A 20,083-nucleotide genomic window follows, 5' to 3' on the forward strand; every position below is an offset into this window, starting at 1 on the left:
AGGGACAGGACACAGGGAATGGCTTCCAGTGCCAGAGGGCAGGGCTGGATGGGAGATTGGGAAGGAATTGTTCCCTGTGAGGGTGGGGAGGCCCTGGCACAGGGTGCTCAGATGAGCCCCTGGATCCCTGGAAGTGTCCAAGGCCAGGTTGGACAGGGCTTGGAGCAATCTGGGCCAGTGCAAGGTGTCCCTGCCATGGCAGGGGGTGGAATGTGGTGATCTTTAAAGTCTCTTCCAAGCGAAACCATTCTGGGATTTCACACCTGCACAAAACTGCACTGACAGATCCAACCTGTGTCAGCTCCACTTCTTGCACGGTAGAAATGGTGCTGAAGCCTCACCCGGGGCTGTTTCTCCTTCCCACCTGCCTTTGGCTGGGACAGGTGAGGGCAATGTCAGGCTGCTCTCCTGCCACAAACCTGGATGGGCAGAGGACAAAAGCTGCTGCTGCTGATCTTGCTTAAGCCTGAGCCTTGTCTGCACGAGCTGAGCTCGGGCCCAGACTTTGCTTTGCCCCTGGCCATGACCTGACTGTGCTGGGAGCGAGGCCATGAACTGCCCCAGCTCTGCGGGCAGGAGCTCCCAGGAGTGTCCAAGAGCCAGGAACCACAGGACCATCGGTCCTCCCCCTCCGATGTGTCACCAAAAATGGAGTGGGAGGGGTCGAGGCTGTGAACCATGGGCTGCCAGGGCCCGTGGGCAGAGCCTGCTCGGCCCTTTCCCATCCCTCTCTGGCACTGCTTGACTTTAATAACTCCATCCCTCAAAAGGCACCTTCTTACACCCTGAAATGAGCTTGCGACGAGGAGCTTTGCATGCAGAAGGAATCCAGCACCTGCAGAAACATCCCCCAGCGCTGGAGGTTTGTCAGTTTACATGTACATCGGGATGTGTGTGTGTGTGTTGTGCAGGACTCCACCCCCTGCTCCCATGGAGATGCAGTTATTTTATGTAAGAGTATTTTTTTATTGCTTATCCCACCGCTGTACCACTGATTGCACTGTAACAGGTCTGGTCCCTGTGATGCTTTGAAGGCTGGAAATTGTGTATTTTGCCCAGCACGATGAAAAAAAAAAACCCAAACCACACGGAAGTAAACAGTCATAAATATACAACTTAAAAAAAAAAAAAATTACTGTTAAAGGTTTATTGCAATAATACAATAAAATTTAGAAGGAAAAAAAAAAAACCCAAACCCACCCCCCCCCCCCCCCCCCCCCCCCCCAAAACGCAAACCATTTGTGTTTAGTTACATCTTAAGTCCGGAAGTTACGAGAGAGGGGCCGTGAATTTCTGCAGGTGACAAAGCCACCCCTGGGTGTCCCACCTGAGACCTTGCACAGGCACCTGATTTTCAGCACATGGCTGGGCCCCCCGAAATCAGGCTCTTCCTTGGCAGCCCAAATCGGCCACCCCAGGTCACCGGTCACGACCAGAAGTCCCGGCCCCAACTGAAATTCCCGCGTTCGTGCTACACAAAATGTTCTGTAAACTCTCAGCTGGCTGCCTTCAAATATCTCTAATTACAGATATTCCTGCCCTCCCCACCCCACCCCCCCCCAAACCAACCTGGGAAACGAATCCTGGTGATTGCACTCAAGGTTTGGACACACACAATTCTTCCTCAGCTACACATGTGCAAAACACTTTTAAAAAAAACCACCACAACCTCGTGTTCTGTTACAAAAAAAGGTTCCACGAAAACCCCACCCCAAGACATCTGAACACCCTCACCGGTGCCCTTGTGCACTCTCGAGAGTATGACAGGGTTGCAAATAAATTATTTTGGAAAACATGGATAGGAAGTATATGGCTTAGAAAAGTTATTGTGTTGGATTTTCTTTCCCTAAGTTCAGTGACAGTGCACGAAGCTGAGTCAAGGCCTGACCTTCCGGGCCTCGAAGCACAAAGGCAGCGATGAAAAAGGGACTGAAATGCCTATTAAAAAAACAACAACAACAAAAAAGGGGATTTAGATGGCGGGGTCCAGTGCAAAATCCACGGGGAAGCAGAAGGGGCTGGGCTGCGAGCCCAGTTTCCAATACTGGCGTGTGCTGGTTGCTCAGAGCTGCAGTGATAAAGTGCTGTGAGCCGAGGGAGCCCAAAGCCCCGGGCTGGGGGCACCGGCCCCCACCAGGCTGCAGCAGCCCCGGGGCCTGGGCTGTTCTCCTAAAACAAACCCAACTCTTGGAGCAGAGCAGCGGCAGGAGCGAGGACGGGGTCGTCTGACAACGCGCGCGGTGCTCGCGCGGAGTTAAGGGTCTTTGGCTTAAAAAAAAAAAAAAGGAAAAGAGAAAAAAATAGCAGAAACTGCTGACAAACAGATGCCCAAGGTCAGGGCTGAAGAGAAGCAGCTGCCGTGGAGGGGTGGGTGGCACAGTGCCCAGCCAGGCCCCTGGCATGGGGCACGCGGGTGTCACTGCCACACCCGGCTCCCTGCCCCTGCTGGGTGGGGACAGAGGCAGCACTGGCCAGCCTGGAGAGGAGCAGAGAAATCCAGCACAAAACACCCTGTGAGGAGGCTGGGAGAGCCAGCCCTGGAGCTGGGATCGGGCAGGGACGTGGCCTGTGTCGCCACGTCCTCGTTAGGAGCCGTGTCCCTGCACGCTGCGGGGCAGCGGCAGAAATCCTCCCTGGTGGAGGGAGGGCGGGAGGCTGTGGAGGAACCGTCCCAGCTGGAAATGTAAACGTTGGAAGCTCTGCTGAGCAAACCAGCCCTGGGTGCCCCGTCTTGCAAGGCAGAGGAAGAGGAGGAGCCCTTGCTCACCAAGTCACCATCCCGGGGTTCCACGAGCCAGCTGTGCCAGGGAAACCAAACCGACTTCTTGGCAGTCAGTAAACAGCAAACCCCACCGTGAACAAACAATAAAAACAGGGTTAAAAACACATGTAGTGTGGAGAGCGCGTGACTTCACCGAACTGGCTTGAAATGAGGTTTTTCTAATGCTCACAAGTGGCAACGTGGTGTGGTAACCGATGGATATTATTGCAACAATGCAATTCTGTATCAGCATCCAATGTGGGTCTAGCAAGAGAACGTCCAGTGTTTCTTTGGTGTATGGTATCAAGAGTACAGAGCCTGTGTGCCTCAGCACAGCACAAAACTTTCTACACCTACCAATGGAAACAGCATGAAACAAGCCAGTTTTCTATGGCAAAACTGGGTAAAGATTCACAACCAAATCTAAACCAAGAGCAATTTGCTGTGTGAATTACCTGTCCATGCTGATCGTCTGTATTAAAAATATGGCAACAGAGATTAGAAAACATGTTAAAAATGCATAATCTTCATGTCCTGAATGAAAAAAATTTAGAAATACGCATTTTTGCATTATGCAAGACGGATTTAAAACACACACACACACACACACACGCAAAGGAAAAAACCCTGTAAGGAGTTAAGAAAGTGGGAACTGCATTTGCACCGCTGTCCAGAGCGCGCCCTGAGCAGCCTTCCCTGCGCTCATCCCCGTCCAAACGCTCCAAAATCCGTTTCTTCTTCAAGGAAGTAGAGCTGGAGGTCGCTGGGTCCTTTTGCAATCCTCGATGCGGACACAACCGAGACACGAAGCGGAATCCGTCGGGAGCACGGAGCTAATTTACAAAACGGGGCCGTCACAGTCGTCTCGGGTAAATAAAAAGGTTTACAAAACTCGAGTCTGACCCTTCCTTTGTTCCAGGCACTACTTAACCGACGGGGTGAAGGTTGACTGCGGCACAGTCGGGGAGGGGTTCCCGGCACGGCCCCCCTGTGCCCGCTAGCGGTGCCCGGTGTAGGCCTTGAACCACGAGGTGACCGAGGCGGCGGCGGACGAGATCATCCCGCCCGCGCTGCTGCTGGCGATGGGCTGGGACGCCTGGGTGCTCTGGCTCTGCAGCATCTCCACCTGCTGCGAGGGGATGTCACAGAACCTGGGGCTGGGCAGGTTCTCCCAGTCCGTGCCCAGGTCCGTCTCCTCGTCACTCACGTGCTCGTCGCCGCTCTCGTCCGTCTCGCCCGCCGCGCTGGGCTCCACGAACTCCATGGAGTCCTCCAGGTCAGCGCTGATTTCGAAGGGGCCGGACCTGCGGGTGAGGACACGGTGCCATCAGTGCCTCTGTCCCCTCAGCCCACAGCAGAGGGAGCTTTGTGACACTTGGCCGGGAAGGGACAGGGTTCCAGACCACGGAGCAGGAACGCTGGGAGAGCAGTTCTGCTCCAGCAGGGACACAGAAACACACAACAGAGAATGCTGCTGGTGATAACTCACTGGTGGGAATCTTGGCTTGATGTGGAGCAGCTTTAATTTCCATCACCAGCCCTGGCCAGGCCAAGAGAGCTCAGCTCTGTCAGGCCGTAGCCTGTAGCTCACAGGTCTGGCACAGCTCACCGGTGCAGACTCCACTCTGCCCTGAGCAACACCTCCATCTCTTTCTCGCTCTGAGTTTGACAAGACGCTGGAACAGGCTGCCCAGAGAGGTTGAGGGGTCTCCCCTGGAGATGCTCCAAACCCCACCACAGAATCACAGAGTGGGTCAGGGTTGGAAGCCACCACAGTGGCTCATCTGATCCAATCTCCCTGCTGAGGCAGGGTCAACCCAGAGCAAAGGGCACAGGATTCTGTACGGACAGCTCTGGAATATCCCCAGTGAAGGAGACTCCACACCCTCTCTGGTCCCTGTTCAGGGCTGGGTCACTGCACAGGGAGCATATTCCTCATGTTCAGGTGCTCATTCCTCAGTGGTGCCATTGCAGGGCCCCAGGGAGCAGAGCCCGGTCTATCTCTGAGCCCGGTCTAACTCTGAGCCCCTCCCGCAGACACGGTCAGACAGGGCTGAGGGCCCCTCTCAGCCTTTCCTGGGAGGGAGATGCTGCAGTGCTGGGCTCTGGCTCTGCTCTGCCAGGACCATCCATCCGCGGCTGCATTTCCACGCTCCCGCAGGGTCCCACCTGTGTTTCACTCAGAGTTCCCTGCTGCCACTGCCTGGTGGGAGAGGCGATTGCATCCCGCCCCATCCCACTGCTTTGGGCTGCCCGCATTCCATGGGAAAAGGCGGATTCCCCACGGCAAGCGGCGTCCCCGACAGAGTTCACTCCAAACCACAAAACCGCCCCGTGAACACGAGCAGGAATTCGATAGAATCGTGGAATCGTTTAGGTTGGAAAAGACCCCCGAGATCACTGAGTCCAACCATTAAACACAGAAACCATTTAACACAGGCAGGAGTTTATCCAGCCTCAGTGGGAGAAGGAGCCCAAAGCAGTGATTTGTCATGGGAAATATTAATCCAGATAATTAAAGCTTGGTAAAATTATAAGCACATGAAACCAGCAGCATATAAAGGAGATTGTCAGGCAACCACAGGCTTAGGTATCTAAAGGAAAATAAAGAGAGCTGGTTGCTGCAAGCTTTGCAGCCAGCTGAGAAATTAAATGCAAACACTCCTCTCTTTCATAATCTGCACAGGAATGGGAGCGCTGCCTCCTGGCAAAGCCTTTTGCTTAACAAGGCAACACAAGAAGGGAGTCAGCAGGGCCGAGGCCAGAAGGGACCATTAGATCATCTCAAGTGACCTCCTCTCTAACAAAGGCCACTTCGTCCCACCCCTTCTCCCTGCCCCGAGCCCAGCAACTCCTGCCTGATGACAGCATCCATTCCAGCAACTCATCCAGCCTTGAGAGGATGACAGAGGGAAACAGAATCCCCACCTTCATTCCTGTGGGTAATTAATGTCTCTGCTAAGTGCATGTGCCTCATTTCAACCAGCTCAGACTCTTGGCTCCCAGTGGTGTCTGTAGAGCCATCCAGCAGCCTGGTGGGATTTTATCCAACCCTCCTGTAACCCTTTCTGATGCATGTGGAGCTCTGTGACACCTGCACAGGTGCCCTCTGCAGCCCCTGGACCTTTTAGAGCAGCTGCTTTCCCTTGAGGACACAGCTCTCCGTTTCCAGCACTCTATTTCCAGCTCCCTTCCACTCTATTTTCAGGTGAGCAGCAGCAAGCGCAGATTTTTGTCCAAAATCCTTTACAAAGATGTGGCTCCCCACGTCTCTGGGCTGAATCAGTAGGGATAAATCCAAAGAACATAAAGAAGTGGGAACAGGCATCTCCTCTTAGTGGCACTGCAGGTTTTTGAATAAAACCAGATCCGTACAAGAGAACAAAGCAGGAAAGTAGATTTCAGAACATTGCTGTGTTCAAGGCGGGGAATAAAACACCAGGCACATCAAACAAATATTTGCAGAGTGTCTTGGGCACAAGTGACTCGTGTCTGGGTTATCCCAATGGGGAAATCAGTGTCTGCTTTCTTTATATTTAACTTGTAAAAAAAGAAATAAATGATTAAACCTGGTGCGTGCAGGCCAGAACTGACGTTCTTTTCATCATGTCCTAAGCTAAGAGAAGGGTTGTCTTTAATCTCAATTTACATATAAATGAACGTTATTTATAGGGTCAGCTTTGGTCGAGGCAGTTCATTGACTGGGAGTATTTTGGGAAAGGTTTGCCTGGGATTCTTTTCAGGGTTTGTATTACTGGATGCTCTCAGGTATTTGCACGTTGGCAAGGCGCGGGCAGGGTCACATTTGGAGCATGGCAAAGCTGCCTGGCATTTGTGCTGCTGTTCCCTGGAGGGAAGGAGTTCCTGCTCCTGGGTGTAGGGGCAATAAGTCCATCATCAGCGGCAAAGCCTCCAGCTGAGCCTGCCACAGGCAGCAGAGCAAGCACACAGCTGTGAAATTTAATTCCCTACTCAGGAGCCCCTTCTTCTGTCCAGTCTTTCCTCCTCCTGGAAGTACCCTGATTTCTGTGCTGATCTCTAGGCACAGCAGAAGAGAATTTCCCTCACAAGTAACAAGGCAAAGGCATAAATTCCAAAGGGATTCAGCCACGGGATAGTTCATATTTTGCTTTTCTTACCTGCCCAAGTTCTCGGTGTCTGGGCTGACCAGGTACATGAGGTTCCTGAGGGTATGCAGGGGGTGCAACAGATCTAAATTTACATGCTGACATGGAGAAGGAAAAAAAACACCAAACATAATCAGGTCCTGAAGGAAACCAGCATGCACAGCTGATATTTAAAAAGCTATTTAAAGATAACAAATGTGCATTTCCCCCCCTTACCTGAGAGAAGCAGAGGTGAAGGATATTAGCATTCAGCTTCTTCACTGCCCGTGTGAACCTGTGTCTGCTGAGATTCTCTCCACAGAATTCACTGTTAAAACACCACAAAAATACACAGAAAGCAAAACGCTGTGAAAATACACTTACTGGAGGCACCAGCATGCCCTGCCCTGGCTTCCTAACAAATCCTGGAGTAAAAATCCTCGCAGTGAGGATTGTTCAGAGCCTACAGCCAGTTTTGGATAGCTGAGGAGATTAATTTTAGACCTAGCAGGACTGTGAGCATTTTATCAACAAGCTCTGCATGCCCTGGTCTCAGCAGTTTCCACAGGACAGGTGGCGTGAAGGGTAGGGAACTCAGATCCACCAAACTGCTTCAGATCTTTAAAATCTTGCATCATTTCCTGTTCCCAACCTTTTCCTTCTTTGAGGGCTGAACACCCCAACAAAAATCAGAGAATCACAGAATGGTTTGGGTTGGAAGGGACCTTCGAGATCATCTGGTTCCAAGGCCCCAGCCACAGGGTGAGAGAAAAGCTGAAACCCTACACAACTTTTGTGCCTTCACTTTGACAGTCACTATTTTAAAACACTTACAAGAATCTCAGCAGCACATTTGGGACCCCTGGGAGTCTTGACCAGGTCTGCAGCTCCTTCTGTGCAGATCCCAGCTGCTCCACACAGACACTAAAATTCTAACAGTGCTCTTCATCCCAAAATGGATGCAGTGCACTCCTAGCTGTGCTCCCCATGGGTGTTTTATCCATTTTTTTTATCCCCATGTTTTATCCCATTGGGAATTACACTGCTGCCATGCCATATTATAGGCTTTGTCCTACAGCACAGGAGGCAGCAGAGCTGTTCAAGAGCTGCTGGATTGGGCTGGGATTTTGTGAAGCACAGTGGGTTCCAATAAAATGAAAAGTGCCATTCACACACTGCCATGTTTCATCTCTCATTTGAGCATGCTGAATATGTCAATTAGAGAGGGGTTATTTTCAACTGTGATGGTTGGTCTCCCTCTCAGGAAATAAAAAAGGAGGGAGGGGCAGTTAACTGAGGTCTAAAATCCTGCTACCCCTCCCCTCAACCTGCCCCAAAATCCACCTGTGTTATCAAAAGCTGTTCCAATTCATGACTTTGCTCCTCAAACTGATCTAAGGTCACTGATTGCCCTGCTGTGCTTTTTACTTGCCTGTTGCAGAGCTTCTTGGGAAGATTTACATCAAGTATGAGAGACAAAGTGTTAACGAGCTGAGTTGCATAGCACAATGCAGCACTGATGGTATGAGCAGGGTTATTATGTTCCATGTCTGAAAGAAATAAAAACAACATGAAATCTTGGTTTTAAATGAAGCCTCGGTGGGTGTGTTAATATGTTCCTGGAGTCTACTCTGGAATATGTCATTTCTAAGTATGGAGAACAGCCTGAATCTAGCAATCATTTCCAGCGAAATCTGTCAGAAGTTGGAAGAAAATAGTAATTCTTGGAATTCCTGTTAAGATGATGACATGTGAACTGTGTCAAAACTGTGAATAATTAACTTTCTCTATTTCGCTGTGCTGTGTATCCCAGTGAGCATTTCATGCAAAAGATCTCAGCAGACTAATCATAAAATCACAGAACACTTTGAGTTGGAAGGGACCTTAAAGACCACCTAGTTCCAAAAGGGCAGGGAATCTTCTCCTAAAATCCTTATTCGGGCATTTATTTCTGGCTCACGGTGAGAACAAACGGACCGGTCTAACTGCTCCTCGGTGCCTTCTGCTGACACCCAAAGCTCCTGGAGCGCCCCAGCTGCCTAAAACCAGGCCTTGCCCCTTACCAGGTCCCTGTGTAGTCTTCTTCTCCTCAACCCAGCTGTAGTAAGCCGAGTAGTCCCCGTTGTTGGGGAGGATGATCCAGGGCCCCGTGATGCTGATGCTGGTGTCCCCGTTGTGGTCGTCACACACCCACCTCCCGGACAGGTACGTGGTTCTCCGTGCCTCTGCCAGCTTGCTCACAGTGCTGGAGGTCATGGCATTGTCACTCTCCGAGGACACATCTGCAGGGTCCCTGCAGGACGCAGAACGGGGTTGGAAAGAGAATCAAACTTGGCAGGAGCTGAGTCGGATTTCGCACAGGGCAAAGCGCTGGTAGGAACGCTCCTGCAGAACTCCTCGGTCCCAAAAGTACTTTTATTTGTTTTGGGGTTTTTAGTTGGCTGGTTTTGTAGAATCCAGGAATGGTTTGGGGTTGGAAAGGACCTTACAGACCGTTTCTGCAAAACTCGTCCTTAAAACTACTTTCATTTTCTCTGGGATTTTTAATTACCTGCTTTTGTAGAATCCCAGAATGGTTTGGGTTGGAAGGGGCCTGACAGACATTTCATTCCACCCCTGCCATGGCCAGGGACACCCTCCACTAGACCAGGCTGCTCCAAGCCCTGTCCAGCCTGGCCTTGAACACTTCCAGGGATGGGGAATCTATATTTTAAGGAAGTTTAACACTGGACATGCAGCTCAAATCTCTCAGTGGGGAGATGCAAGCACCTCCAGGTTCAGATTCTTCTGTCCTGGACCTCTATCTGTGGGTGAGAACACAACTCCTCCTCCTCACAGACCCTAAGGGAGCCAAGACCACCTACCTCAGACTGACACAGCTCCCTTCTGGCTGCCTAAAGCTAAGCAAAACGATCCCAAAAGGACAAGCCTGCCATACCTCATGCTTGTCTTCACCTCTTCGATGGGGAAGATGACCGACGTCAGCTCCAGGATGTGCGTCCGCCGGAGGTTTGCCAGGTGCTCGTACTGCGTCTTCAGCTCATAGGTCTTCTTCTCCACCAGGTCTCCCAGCTTCTTGTTGTGCCTCTGGATCTTCTCCTTCTTCTCCTGGTGCCTCTGAGCCCTGCGATAATGCTTCTGGTTCTCCTCTTTAATCCTCAGCAGCCCCTCTGTGTCTGTGAGAACAGCAGCAGATGTTATCCCTCGCTAAAGGAGCTGCGAGGTGCTCGGAGGAAAAGCTTGAGAAAAGCTTTATTAATATTTATGGAAAATATGATCTATGGCAGCTTAAAACAGAAAACCCTGCTAAACTGTTAACATCTTCCAGCTGCTCGGTGGTACAACTTTTTAACCTCCTCTGAAGTTCTCCAAAGAGACTGCAACCGGGATTATTCTTTCCCTATCTTCTACCCAGCTATTTTTGGATTTGGAGCACAAAAGCCAAGATTTCCCAGTTTAATTAAACTCCTGAGGTAATCATCCTGACAGAAATAGCCTGACTGTACGTGTTTGCGCCGTGCTGGCCAAAAAGGCCCTGCCCTGCTTGCAGCCAAAATCAAGTGCAGATAGCATCTTCATTCACCATTTCTGGCACCTCTGCCGCTGTTAGTGTGGGTTATCTGGGCTTCACTCATGGATGTGCTCTCACAGCACTTGGATCCCAGCAGTGCAGGCTCCTTGTTCCCACAGGGAACACTGCCTTATCCTTCCTTTCCACTCACAGAATGGGAACTGTGCTCGTGTGCTGAAGTGCTGCAACTGCCTGGATTCGCTCCACGTGTCAGGCACGCTCGGAAAAATCCCCTGCAAGAGCATCTTGAAGCATCCAAGGTTGGGCCTGGTGATCTTAGAGGTCTTTTGCAACCTTGATGATCCTGTCATCTGCTGATTTTGCTGTAAAATAACTGGCTGTGGTAATGCTCCCACAAACAGAGAGTCAGCCACCTCTGTCTTTTAAAAGCACAGGGAAAGATTTCTTGTGCTCTCCCCAAATACGTGTTTAAAACTCTCCCTGTGCTCTAGTTTGAAGTGTGCCTGCCCCTGCTCTCTCTGAACATCAGGAATTATTTCCAGTCATCCGATCTGCTGCAATCCATGATGTGTCTGGTAGGAAGGAAGGTCTGGTAGGTGGGAGATGCAAAGTCCCAAATAAAAGGAGGTGAGAAAAGCTCCTCCATGCAGATAAGAACTAATAATCCTCAGGTTTATAGAATATAAATAAGTGACCCCCGTTAGAGGAGCAGTAGAAAAATCCACTTTTCTCTGAGCAACACCAGAATCCCTGTGTGTCAGCTCTAATTCCCTTTCCTTTGAGCAGTCCTGTAACACCGACAGAAAATCAATTAACACTTACATTCATAGTCCCAAACTCTCCCTTTGCCTAAAGAACAAGAGACAGAGGAGGAGGAAAACGTCCATCTGTTCAATTTTCACATTCATATTCAACTTGAAAGGCTGCCTTTTCAGAGTGAACTCCCTTCCCTGCAGGTCCAACAGCAATTATTTGGGAGCAGGGGAGACCCTGCACTCACGTTTCCTCTTCAGCAGTCCAGTGCACAAACAGTTGTCCTGCTCTCTGCACAGACTGAATTTATGAGGTGATTAAAAATCTGTCCCCAGGAGTATTTCAGGGCACCACTGTATCCCACACACCTGCACTGCCTGACAAATGCAAGCCCAGGCACACTGATCTCTGCCCAGAGAGCTCTGCCAGGTATTTGCAAGCCTGTCTCCTTGAACTGTTCTGCACAGAAAGAAGGCAAACACGCAGATTTTAAAACATTATTTTAAGCACCGCCAATTATTGAGGTCTCCAGGAGAGTCAACTCCAAAAGCAGGAACCCAGTGTTCTAGAAATGGGTTTTATTTCAAAAAATTAAACCATGCCACATCCAAGAGCAGAGAAAAAACCTTTTCACGCTTTTTAATGTGGCCCCAAAGTGACCACGTTGGATCCTGATCTGTTGGCTACTCACAGCTAGAATTCATTTCTGGTCTCTCTCCAAAAGCAACCGAGCTAACACTAGGTTAGCTGGGCAATAGCTCAGTTTTTAGGTTAAATCTAATCAAATTCACTATGAATCAAGAGAAGTTGCAAAAGTTGCAGAAGATAAATTCCACAGAAGAGTGAGAAAATGGAGAACTCCACTCCCTGGTTGGTCCAACACTCTGCCACCTTCAGAGCAGAGCATTCTGAGAAAAGATGACTAATTCCTGAAAGTCACACTGATTTCCTCTTCTCCTTTCTTCACAGGCAAAAGACAAAAAGACATAATCTAATCATCATAACAATGATCTCCTACCTACTGAAAAGCTTGTTTTTCTTCAACTTCCTCCTCTCTAAACCAAACATGAATTTTCTTAGCCGTTCTGTTTCATTTCCAATACTCAGACTTCACTCAGCTGATTTGTATCTTAAATTGTTTAAATTGGACACCAGACTTCCACTGAAACAACAGCAGTACCTGGCACAGCAGGATAACTGCTTCCATCTTAAACACAGCACTTATATTAGTTAACCCAGAAAGAGGCCTGAACCTTTCTGGAGCAGCACGAGATTGATAATTTTTATTTAATTTGCAATTCCCCAGATCCCTTCCTGCCAAATCTCACCACCATCCCCCATCCTGGGTTTACGTTTCTCTTTACAACAACCTGCACCTTGATTTTGTCCTTTTCAGATCATGCTGTCTATTTAGCTGCACGATTTTGAATCTGGTCCTGGTCTCCACAGAAGTCATTTCAGGATCCAGCCTGGCTTCCTCCATTCCACCCTCTGCTCTGCTGAGCTATTATGGGAAATACTGAAGAGAACCAGGCCAGGAACTGGCTCCTGCTGAGCTCCACCTGTCTCACCTCCTCAGCTTGACCAATGTCACCACCCTTTGAATGCAGCTTTTCTAACCTTTTGTGATGACCTGGGTTACACCCAGAGCAAATTTTGTTTGCTCACAGGACAGCTTCAGGCAGAGCCCAAATCCAAGTTACGTGCAGCTTCTGCTTCGTCCTCCGCTGCACCACTTGGATCTCCAGACCAGGGGTTGATTTGATGTGAGTATCGTGACATGAATAACAAAACATGGATTTGACATGAATCGCATAACCAAGTGATGCCTATTTTTAACCACCTTATCTGTCAGTTACCAGCAAGGCCCCTAGATCTGTAACAGGATGCCTGTGCCATCACTTTGAGGTTCTCCCTTCCTGCACCCTTTGAAAGCAGGCGCTGTTCTCAGCTTCCTCAGACACCCCTGCTCCCTCATGGGCTCCACAGATCACTTCAGCTCGTTCCTTGGGTTCCATAAAGCAAACTAATGGGTAGCTGTCTGTCTCCTTTCCTTAGCCTGCAGTCCTCTCATGATGTAAAATTTAACCTGGCTAAGCAGCTGATCCCATTTTCTTTGCAGGAAGATGAAGCAAAGGCAGCAGTGAATGAATTCTGCAGATTTCTCTGCACTGTTATTTACTCTCTTTCCTGTTAACTAACACACCTGTCTGCTCCTTCACCTTTTCTTTATCATCCACTTATTATTCTTACTATCCAACCTCCTTTTTAATTGAAAACAATTTTGCATCTCAGCCTTTTTGATTTTTCACCCCAAGCCCATGCTAATCCTTTATGACTCTTCTCAGGTTATGCCTCTGCTTCCATTCTCTCTATGGCTCCTCTGGAATTTCAAGCCATAAAAATATCCTAGATTCAATCAATAGGCTTCTGAATATGCTTCCTCTACTTCCTGTGCACATAGGTTGTAAGGAGAGCTGCAAATTCTCTTTTGAAAAATGACCCTGCAAATTTAGTGTAAAACAATCAAATGGGTTTCAAAACCTGAAGTTTCTGAATGAAGCCTACACCATATTTCAGTGACACTCGCTCAAGTAGGATTTTAGGATTTTCAGACAGGTGTGGGTTAAAATTCTGCAGTTTCAGGAAATCTCTGACAGCTGCAGAGCTGTTTGCTCCTCTTTATCAAGAGGAAGTGATCAGAAACACTACACTGAATAAAGCCATCTCTAGGGACACAGCCAGAGTCACACGCTGCTAAGCATTTGCTCTCAAAGCTGTTACAAAACCATCTCCATCCAGCTGAATAATGTCTGCTGTTTGCTAATTAAAACCCAAGCATAAAAAGGCCAAAATCCACTCAGAGATTTGCCTTCAAGTTGATTTAGGAAGCGAGGGTTTGGAAATTCGCAGTTTTTAAAAAAACAAACGCTGAAATTCACCTCGATTGATTTTTTCACTCTAAGGCACAAGGAGTTTTTCCACATCACAAAAGCACAGGCATTACTCACGTCTTGTCATTTCATCGTTTTCTTTGCAAATGGTCTGTTTCAGCTGCTCAATCCTCATCTTGCAAGACATTATTTTCCATCTCTGAAAAAGAACATTCAGCAACTCTAGGGCACAAACGACTTCAAACACGCTGAACTAATGATTAACAACAAAGCCAGCAGCTTTAGTGCAAAAGTAGCAGGATGCTCTTGAATGGCTCAAACAACTAAATATTTCATACGGTGTGTTGTGCACAGAAGAATGCCACAAACAAAACGAGCGCTTTGTATAAAGTCGGTCGGTAAAATAAGTTATTGAACAAATATCTAGAGAGAAATGAAAAATTCAGACAGCTTGGAACAGCTCTGCTGGCAGAGCCCATTTCAGTTTTGCTTACAACAGGCTCGTTGGGAAAGCAACACAATGCCCTCAAGGTAAACTGTAACTTTAAGCTATGAGATCTAGGAATTCAGAGAGTTTAAAAACCATGGGACTCTTGGAGCAACTCACCAGCTGATCAGTAATTTCTTTCCCTTCCATGGCCTTCAAAACACTAGAGGAAAAAACATGATTGAAAGTTTTATGACGATCTGGACTCTGTCTGTCTCCAGCAACAGTGTATTAAAAGAGACTGTTTCCTTTTATGAGATCTCTTAGCTTTTATATCAATTTAATAAACACAACTTACTGTTTTTGGAATTCTCTCTGTTTGGTTTTAAGATGCATCAGCCTTTCTTTCTTGTCTGAAAACCTGGAAGAGATTAAATTCTTTTATTGATACTTTGCACAATTACAGCACTGTAAGTCGTCTGAAAAAGATAATAAAATGGAAGCTTGGGGATTCTCCAAACCTCAGCTATCTGTCTTCATCTTGGGAAGTTAATGGCTAAATGTGTAAAACTCTTGCAGAATTCTAGACCATGTGTCTCACTGGGATTGCAACAGAACTTCTAAGCTGGAGAAACATCACAGTATCGAACTATCAAAAAAATAGCAAATTACTGCTATTTCTAGATTTATAGCTTAGCAAGATCAGTATTTTGTGTGTTACAAAAAAACATTGAGTACTTTAAAAACCTTCAGTCACTGGAGGAATTCATAATACCATCTCACACAGCCCAAATGTCTGCTTCAGCTCTGCTTCACTGGATTCTAGGACATGAGAACTGATCAGAAAGGAATTTTTTCAGGATTCATCATTCTGTATTTTCACCCTTTGAGTGAGTATACAGCAGCCACGTTCTGCCCCGCCTTATTGTTCCACAATTCATTCTATTTTCCTCTGCAACATGTAGAATTGACAATTTCATCCTAACAGAGCTGTGATATCTGCAGATGCCCCATCCCTGGAAGTGTTCAAGGCCAGGCAGGATGGGGACATGAAAGGGGACAACCCATGGCAGGGGTTAGAACTAGATGGTCCTTGAGGTCCCTTCCAACCTAAACCATGTGATTTTATGATTTTACCTTTATTGCATGGATATTTAAGCTTTATTTAGAAAGAATGGTCTAAGCCTTGACAGGATGACAGCTTGGATTTCCCTCTCCATTACTCTGTGGATTTGATTTCGGGTAAAACTTCAAAATGCTTCACTTTTTTCCTTCAAAGCGCTGAAATCTGAAAGCTTGGTGACTACTTTTGGATTCAGAGCGTGTGTAACTACCCTCCCAGATGACACTAGCATTAGAACAACAAAACCACTGGCTGCTACTTCTGTAGTCAAGCAAAAGAATCTGTTTTCCTTCCAAAACAAACCAGAACCAAACTGCAGGTGCTTGGCACAAAAGCCAGAGGCCACACGTGAGCTGGAGGAATGTGGTGCAACTGGAGCCCAGCTGCTCACCCCCTCTTCCTGTGTGTCCTCACCCCAGGAGTCACCCTGGGAATGACAAAAGGCCCTGCATGAGCCTCCTGTTTACCACAGAGAGTTTACCCCCACCTTTGGCTGCCACCAAAACCCCCTCAGCCCAGAAACACAGAGCTCAGCAGCCACACAGACAGAGCGCTGGGGGAATTCGGCAATTCTTGGTTTCAGAGCTGGGCACAGACTCTGACTGAACAGAATTACCCAATTCCCGTCCATCACATCAACAAAAAGTTGAATGATCTGTCAAAGAACACAGGAATAAGTTAAGTTCTGAGTGTGGAGGGAAGACAGAAATATTCGTGGAAGCCTGTAGAAATTCCAGCTCACCACGCGCTTCGGCAGCGATGTCAAACAGCTCCTACCAACTTCTCCAGCAGGTTTCTCCCAAGCAAACATTTCCACTTCTTTATATAGCTCTGATTTCAATTGCATTGCATCCTGCAACCCGTTTCTCTTTATATATCTTTAGCCTTTCAATTTGGCAAAGAAACAAAACTTGGGCTGAATTATTATAGGAACTCCCATAAAATGTAAACTGAGAGGAGAGAACATCTCCAATTACCCATGAAACGTTTCTCTTTCCTCAAGTCTTATCACATTAAGGTGAGATTTTCTGTGGTTGCCTGGCCTATTTCCACATGTTCATGATTAGAGAGAAGCAACCAGACAGAGGGGCTTCCTAATCTCCAGGAGCCGATGAACGCTGAAGGAGTTGAGGGCACCAAATTCACTATAACTCCCTTGCTCAGAAAAAGTCACTATTCCTAACCATAACCCATAGCTTGGAGAAATTAGCCAGGCTCAGACGTCACAATTACATTGTCTTTGGCTTTTGCCATCTGCAGACACACAAAGCAAAGCAATTCAGTAGTCTGGAAAACACACTCAGAGAATTTATGCACATGACAGGCTGGAGGACACTCCCAGGAGGAAGAAGAACCTCCGAGCTGAGACCAACATCAAGATGCCAGCTTGGCTTTTGAATATACAACACATTGCTCATGAAAAGCAGGATGTCAATGACTGTTTTACTGGGCTACTCATCCTTAATTGTAGCTCTCCTTAAGTAATTAATCTTAACAGCTCCTCAGTCTCTTCCCCCTCACAGATACGGGGTGTGATTTTTGCCAGACAGATGAAAAACTTCCAGTTTTACTGCAGCTCTTCTAAAAATTAGCACACAAAATAGTCCCATGAAATCTGAAATAATTAGAACATGAAATTGCTTGTCTTCATATAAGGAAAATTCACAAGAAAATTCTAAAAATAAACTACTGTTGGATATACAAGGAATAATGCTTAGTTTCTTTAGGATAATGATCTTTTTCCCCCACCTGTAACACTTTGAAAAGACAAATGGGAGGCCCAAGTGCCCCCAAAACACTTCCACATTCTGAATTTCTCACATCGAGCCACTCAGCAAAGCCCTTGTCATGACACTCCTCCAGCACTGGCTGATCTAAAATTAACCCAGGTAGTACTAGAAGGCATAAAATAAACAAATAAAGAACGATGGCTGTAAACAGCAGCTGACAGGCAGCCAGTGAACTGCACCTGTCCCTGCATGGCTTTGCCCTGCTGGTGCTTGGTCACCATTTCAAACATCTCCTCCTCACCCAGGGCTCACTTCACAAGAGATTCAGAGACACCCACAAAGAGCAAGCAAAGAAAACTGACCTCCTCCCCACTCTTACATCAGTCATTCCAAATATTAATTAGAGAACGCAAACAAAATCTTTCAGGCACAGCTTAAACGTAATCCCATCATCCTCAAACCCCAGGCTTTTGTCCCTACACAGCGCTCCTGCAGCCATCGAGGATATTTAGGTGGTTAACACTGTGCTATTCATACAGGTGTGCTGTTCCTTTAATTCATTAAAAGAAAATTGTTCTTTTTAATGGATTGCACTACCGCAGTTCATTCATGGAAAAGTTCTGAGCAGCAGGAGAAACAAAGCCTGGGGAAATGGAGTGTGGAGGGAGGCCCCAGGTTAATACAAGAGCAGTGACCCTCAGAGATGGAACGGTGATGTCCAGGCAGAGGAGTGGAAAAAAAAGACAAAGAAAAAAAAAGAGATTTAATCCTTGCAGTTAAAAGACCCAGTGTAAATATACAGGAGCTTTTCCAGCCACAGACAAATAGGGCAGTGAAAGCTTCTCAGGAGGATGCAGTGACAACTGGCAGACAGAAAAGCTGATCCTGCCTCTTGTGAGAAGATAAAGAGGGTTTTCTCTTACACTGCTGCTCCTGGTACTTTGGCTAAAGCTGCTTCTTTATGACTTCATCTTGCTCATGGGCAGAGACTTCTTAAGCCTTGGTTAATTCAGAACAACAGTGCTTTAACTCTAACAAAGGCTACAATTGAATTTCTATAATTAAACCTGATGTTTAGCCAAAAACTCAAGGCTGCAGAAGAGACAGGAAAAAAAAAAACAACTCAAACTTGGTTTACATTCCAAGCTCCATAGCCAATCTTTTAATAGAATCTGCAGAAAACCCCAAGCAGTCTCACACAACTTACACGTTTTCCACCTGTTTTAGAAAGGCCAAATCCAGTTTGTGGCTCTACAACACAGCTTTTTTAAAATATATATTAAAAAAGGGGAAAGCTTTTTTAGGGAAATCCAGTGACAGGCTAAAGTCTCAGTTCTGCAAGCTGACTCATTGGCTGACAGCCTTTCCCCACTCCCGTGGATGCTGAAAAGGCACCACTGTCCCCTTGTTTCTGGGGACACAAGGAGCCTTTGGAGCGAGGACACCGCCACCCCACACGCTCCTCGCCACCTTCCCAAAATAGCTGCAGGAATCACTCCCAACAGCTGCAAACGAGGGACCAAGAACGCGGTGCCGGCCAAGGGTCGGAGCCATTCCAGACACGGCGCTGGGAGACTTTTGAAGAATCTGGGCTGGGCACGCTGTGAACAGCGGCGATGGAGGAGCCATCTGAGTCATAACATGAGAAAATTTGTTTATGGGCATAGCACCGATCCAGCCCCGCTCAGGGAGAGCCATTGCTCCAAAAGGAGCAGGATGGAACACGATTAACTGGAGTGGAGCGTTTCTTTGTCATGCTAAAGGAAGGGGTGTCCGCGTTTATGGGCATACACACGAGAAAACGTTTCTTTTCTTTCTCACACACCTTCCTAATTTCGCTTAACGATTTAGAAAGCTCGTATTTCAAGGAGTGCTGACGAAAATAGGTAACCCCTTGGAAACAACACTGCACGGATCTCTGTGCCCTGAACCGCCCGGAGCTTCTGTGCCTACATCGACACCGCCACATCTGCGTATAACTGACTGAAAGTCGGGGCGATTTCTTAATTATTGTCAAAACTATTATCATTTCAAGGCTCGTAGCGAGCCTCCTGCTGCGTCCCCCCTCAGCCCCTGGGTGGGCCCGGCGCGTTCCCCCGCCCACACCCCGAGCCCCCCGAGCCGGGACAGCGGGGAAGGGGCACAACCCGGCCTCACATCCCCCGGCGCCGAGGCACAGCCCGAAGGGCCCTCCGAGGCGAGGCGACCCGCGGTAGGGCAGGGAGAGGCCGTCCCGTTCCCCTCAGCGCCGCCGGTACCTCTCGGAGTCGCGTCCGTCGAAGAAGACGAAGTCGCCGCTCTGCACGCACTTGGCGCAGGTGAGGCGGCGGCGCGTGGTGTTGCAGAGCGGGCACCGCTCCACCGCCACGTAGAGACCCTCGGCGTCCTCCTCGGCGCCCCGCAGAGCCCCGGGCCCGGCCCCGCTGCCCCCGCCCGGCCCCGCGGGCTGCGGCCGGCGGCCGCTGGGAGCCGCCATGTTGGGCGCCGCGGGTCACGTGGGACGCTGTTGCCGGGCAGGGCATTGTGGGAAGGGGCGCTGAGGCGGCGGGCGGCAGCGGGGGCGGGACGGGCAGCGCTCTGCCGGGAAAAGCCGGAGTTTTAATATAAAACTGCGCCCTTTGCCTTCTGCAGAAGGAAAGGGAGCTCCCCTGCCCCTGCTGCCAGGGCGATGGGGGTGTTGTATTGCGGTTCGTGGGGCTTCACAGCGGGTAGCCGTAGCATAACCAGTCAGTAACGGTGCTGTGGGGAGCTACGGCT

At 48.4% G+C, this 20,083-nt stretch overlaps 1 protein-coding gene across 1 annotated transcript; it reads right to left on the minus strand.

Moving 5' to 3' along the window:
• Nucleotides 1–1,228: 1,228 nt before the first annotated feature.
• Nucleotides 1,229–19,802, minus strand: ATG14 (autophagy related 14). The gene is made up of 10 exons (XM_040067032.1): nt 19,585–19,802; nt 14,832–14,894; nt 14,654–14,696; nt 14,164–14,245; nt 9,806–10,043; nt 8,931–9,160; nt 8,300–8,417; nt 7,105–7,195; nt 6,901–6,986; nt 1,229–4,065 (listed from the first exon to the last, which is right to left on the minus strand). The coding sequence occupies exons 1-10, from the start codon at nt 19,800–19,802 to the stop codon at nt 3,759–3,761; spliced, it is 1,476 nt and encodes a 491-aa protein (XP_039922966.1). The 3' UTR covers nt 1,229–3,758.
• Nucleotides 19,803–20,083: the final 281 nt, after the last annotated feature.

This window comes from Hirundo rustica, chromosome 6, assembly GCF_015227805.2.
Source record: "Hirundo rustica isolate bHirRus1 chromosome 6, bHirRus1.pri.v3, whole genome shotgun sequence".
NCBI classification, from domain to species: Eukaryota; Metazoa; Chordata; class Aves; order Passeriformes; family Hirundinidae; genus Hirundo; species Hirundo rustica.

Coding starts and splice junctions, on each gene's coding strand:
- ATG14 (XM_040067032.1), bottom strand. CDS start 19,802: ATGGCGGCTCCCAGCGGCCGCCGGCCGCAGCCCGCGGGGCCGGGCGGG. Junction 7,196..8,299: donor CCCAAGAAGCTCTGCAACAG/GCAAGTAAAAAG, acceptor GTGTTTTAACAG/TGAATTCTGTGGAGAGAATC. Junction 6,987..7,104: donor TTCACCTCTGCTTCTCTCAG/GTAAGGGGGGGA, acceptor TCTCCATGTCAG/CATGTAAATTTAGATCTGTT.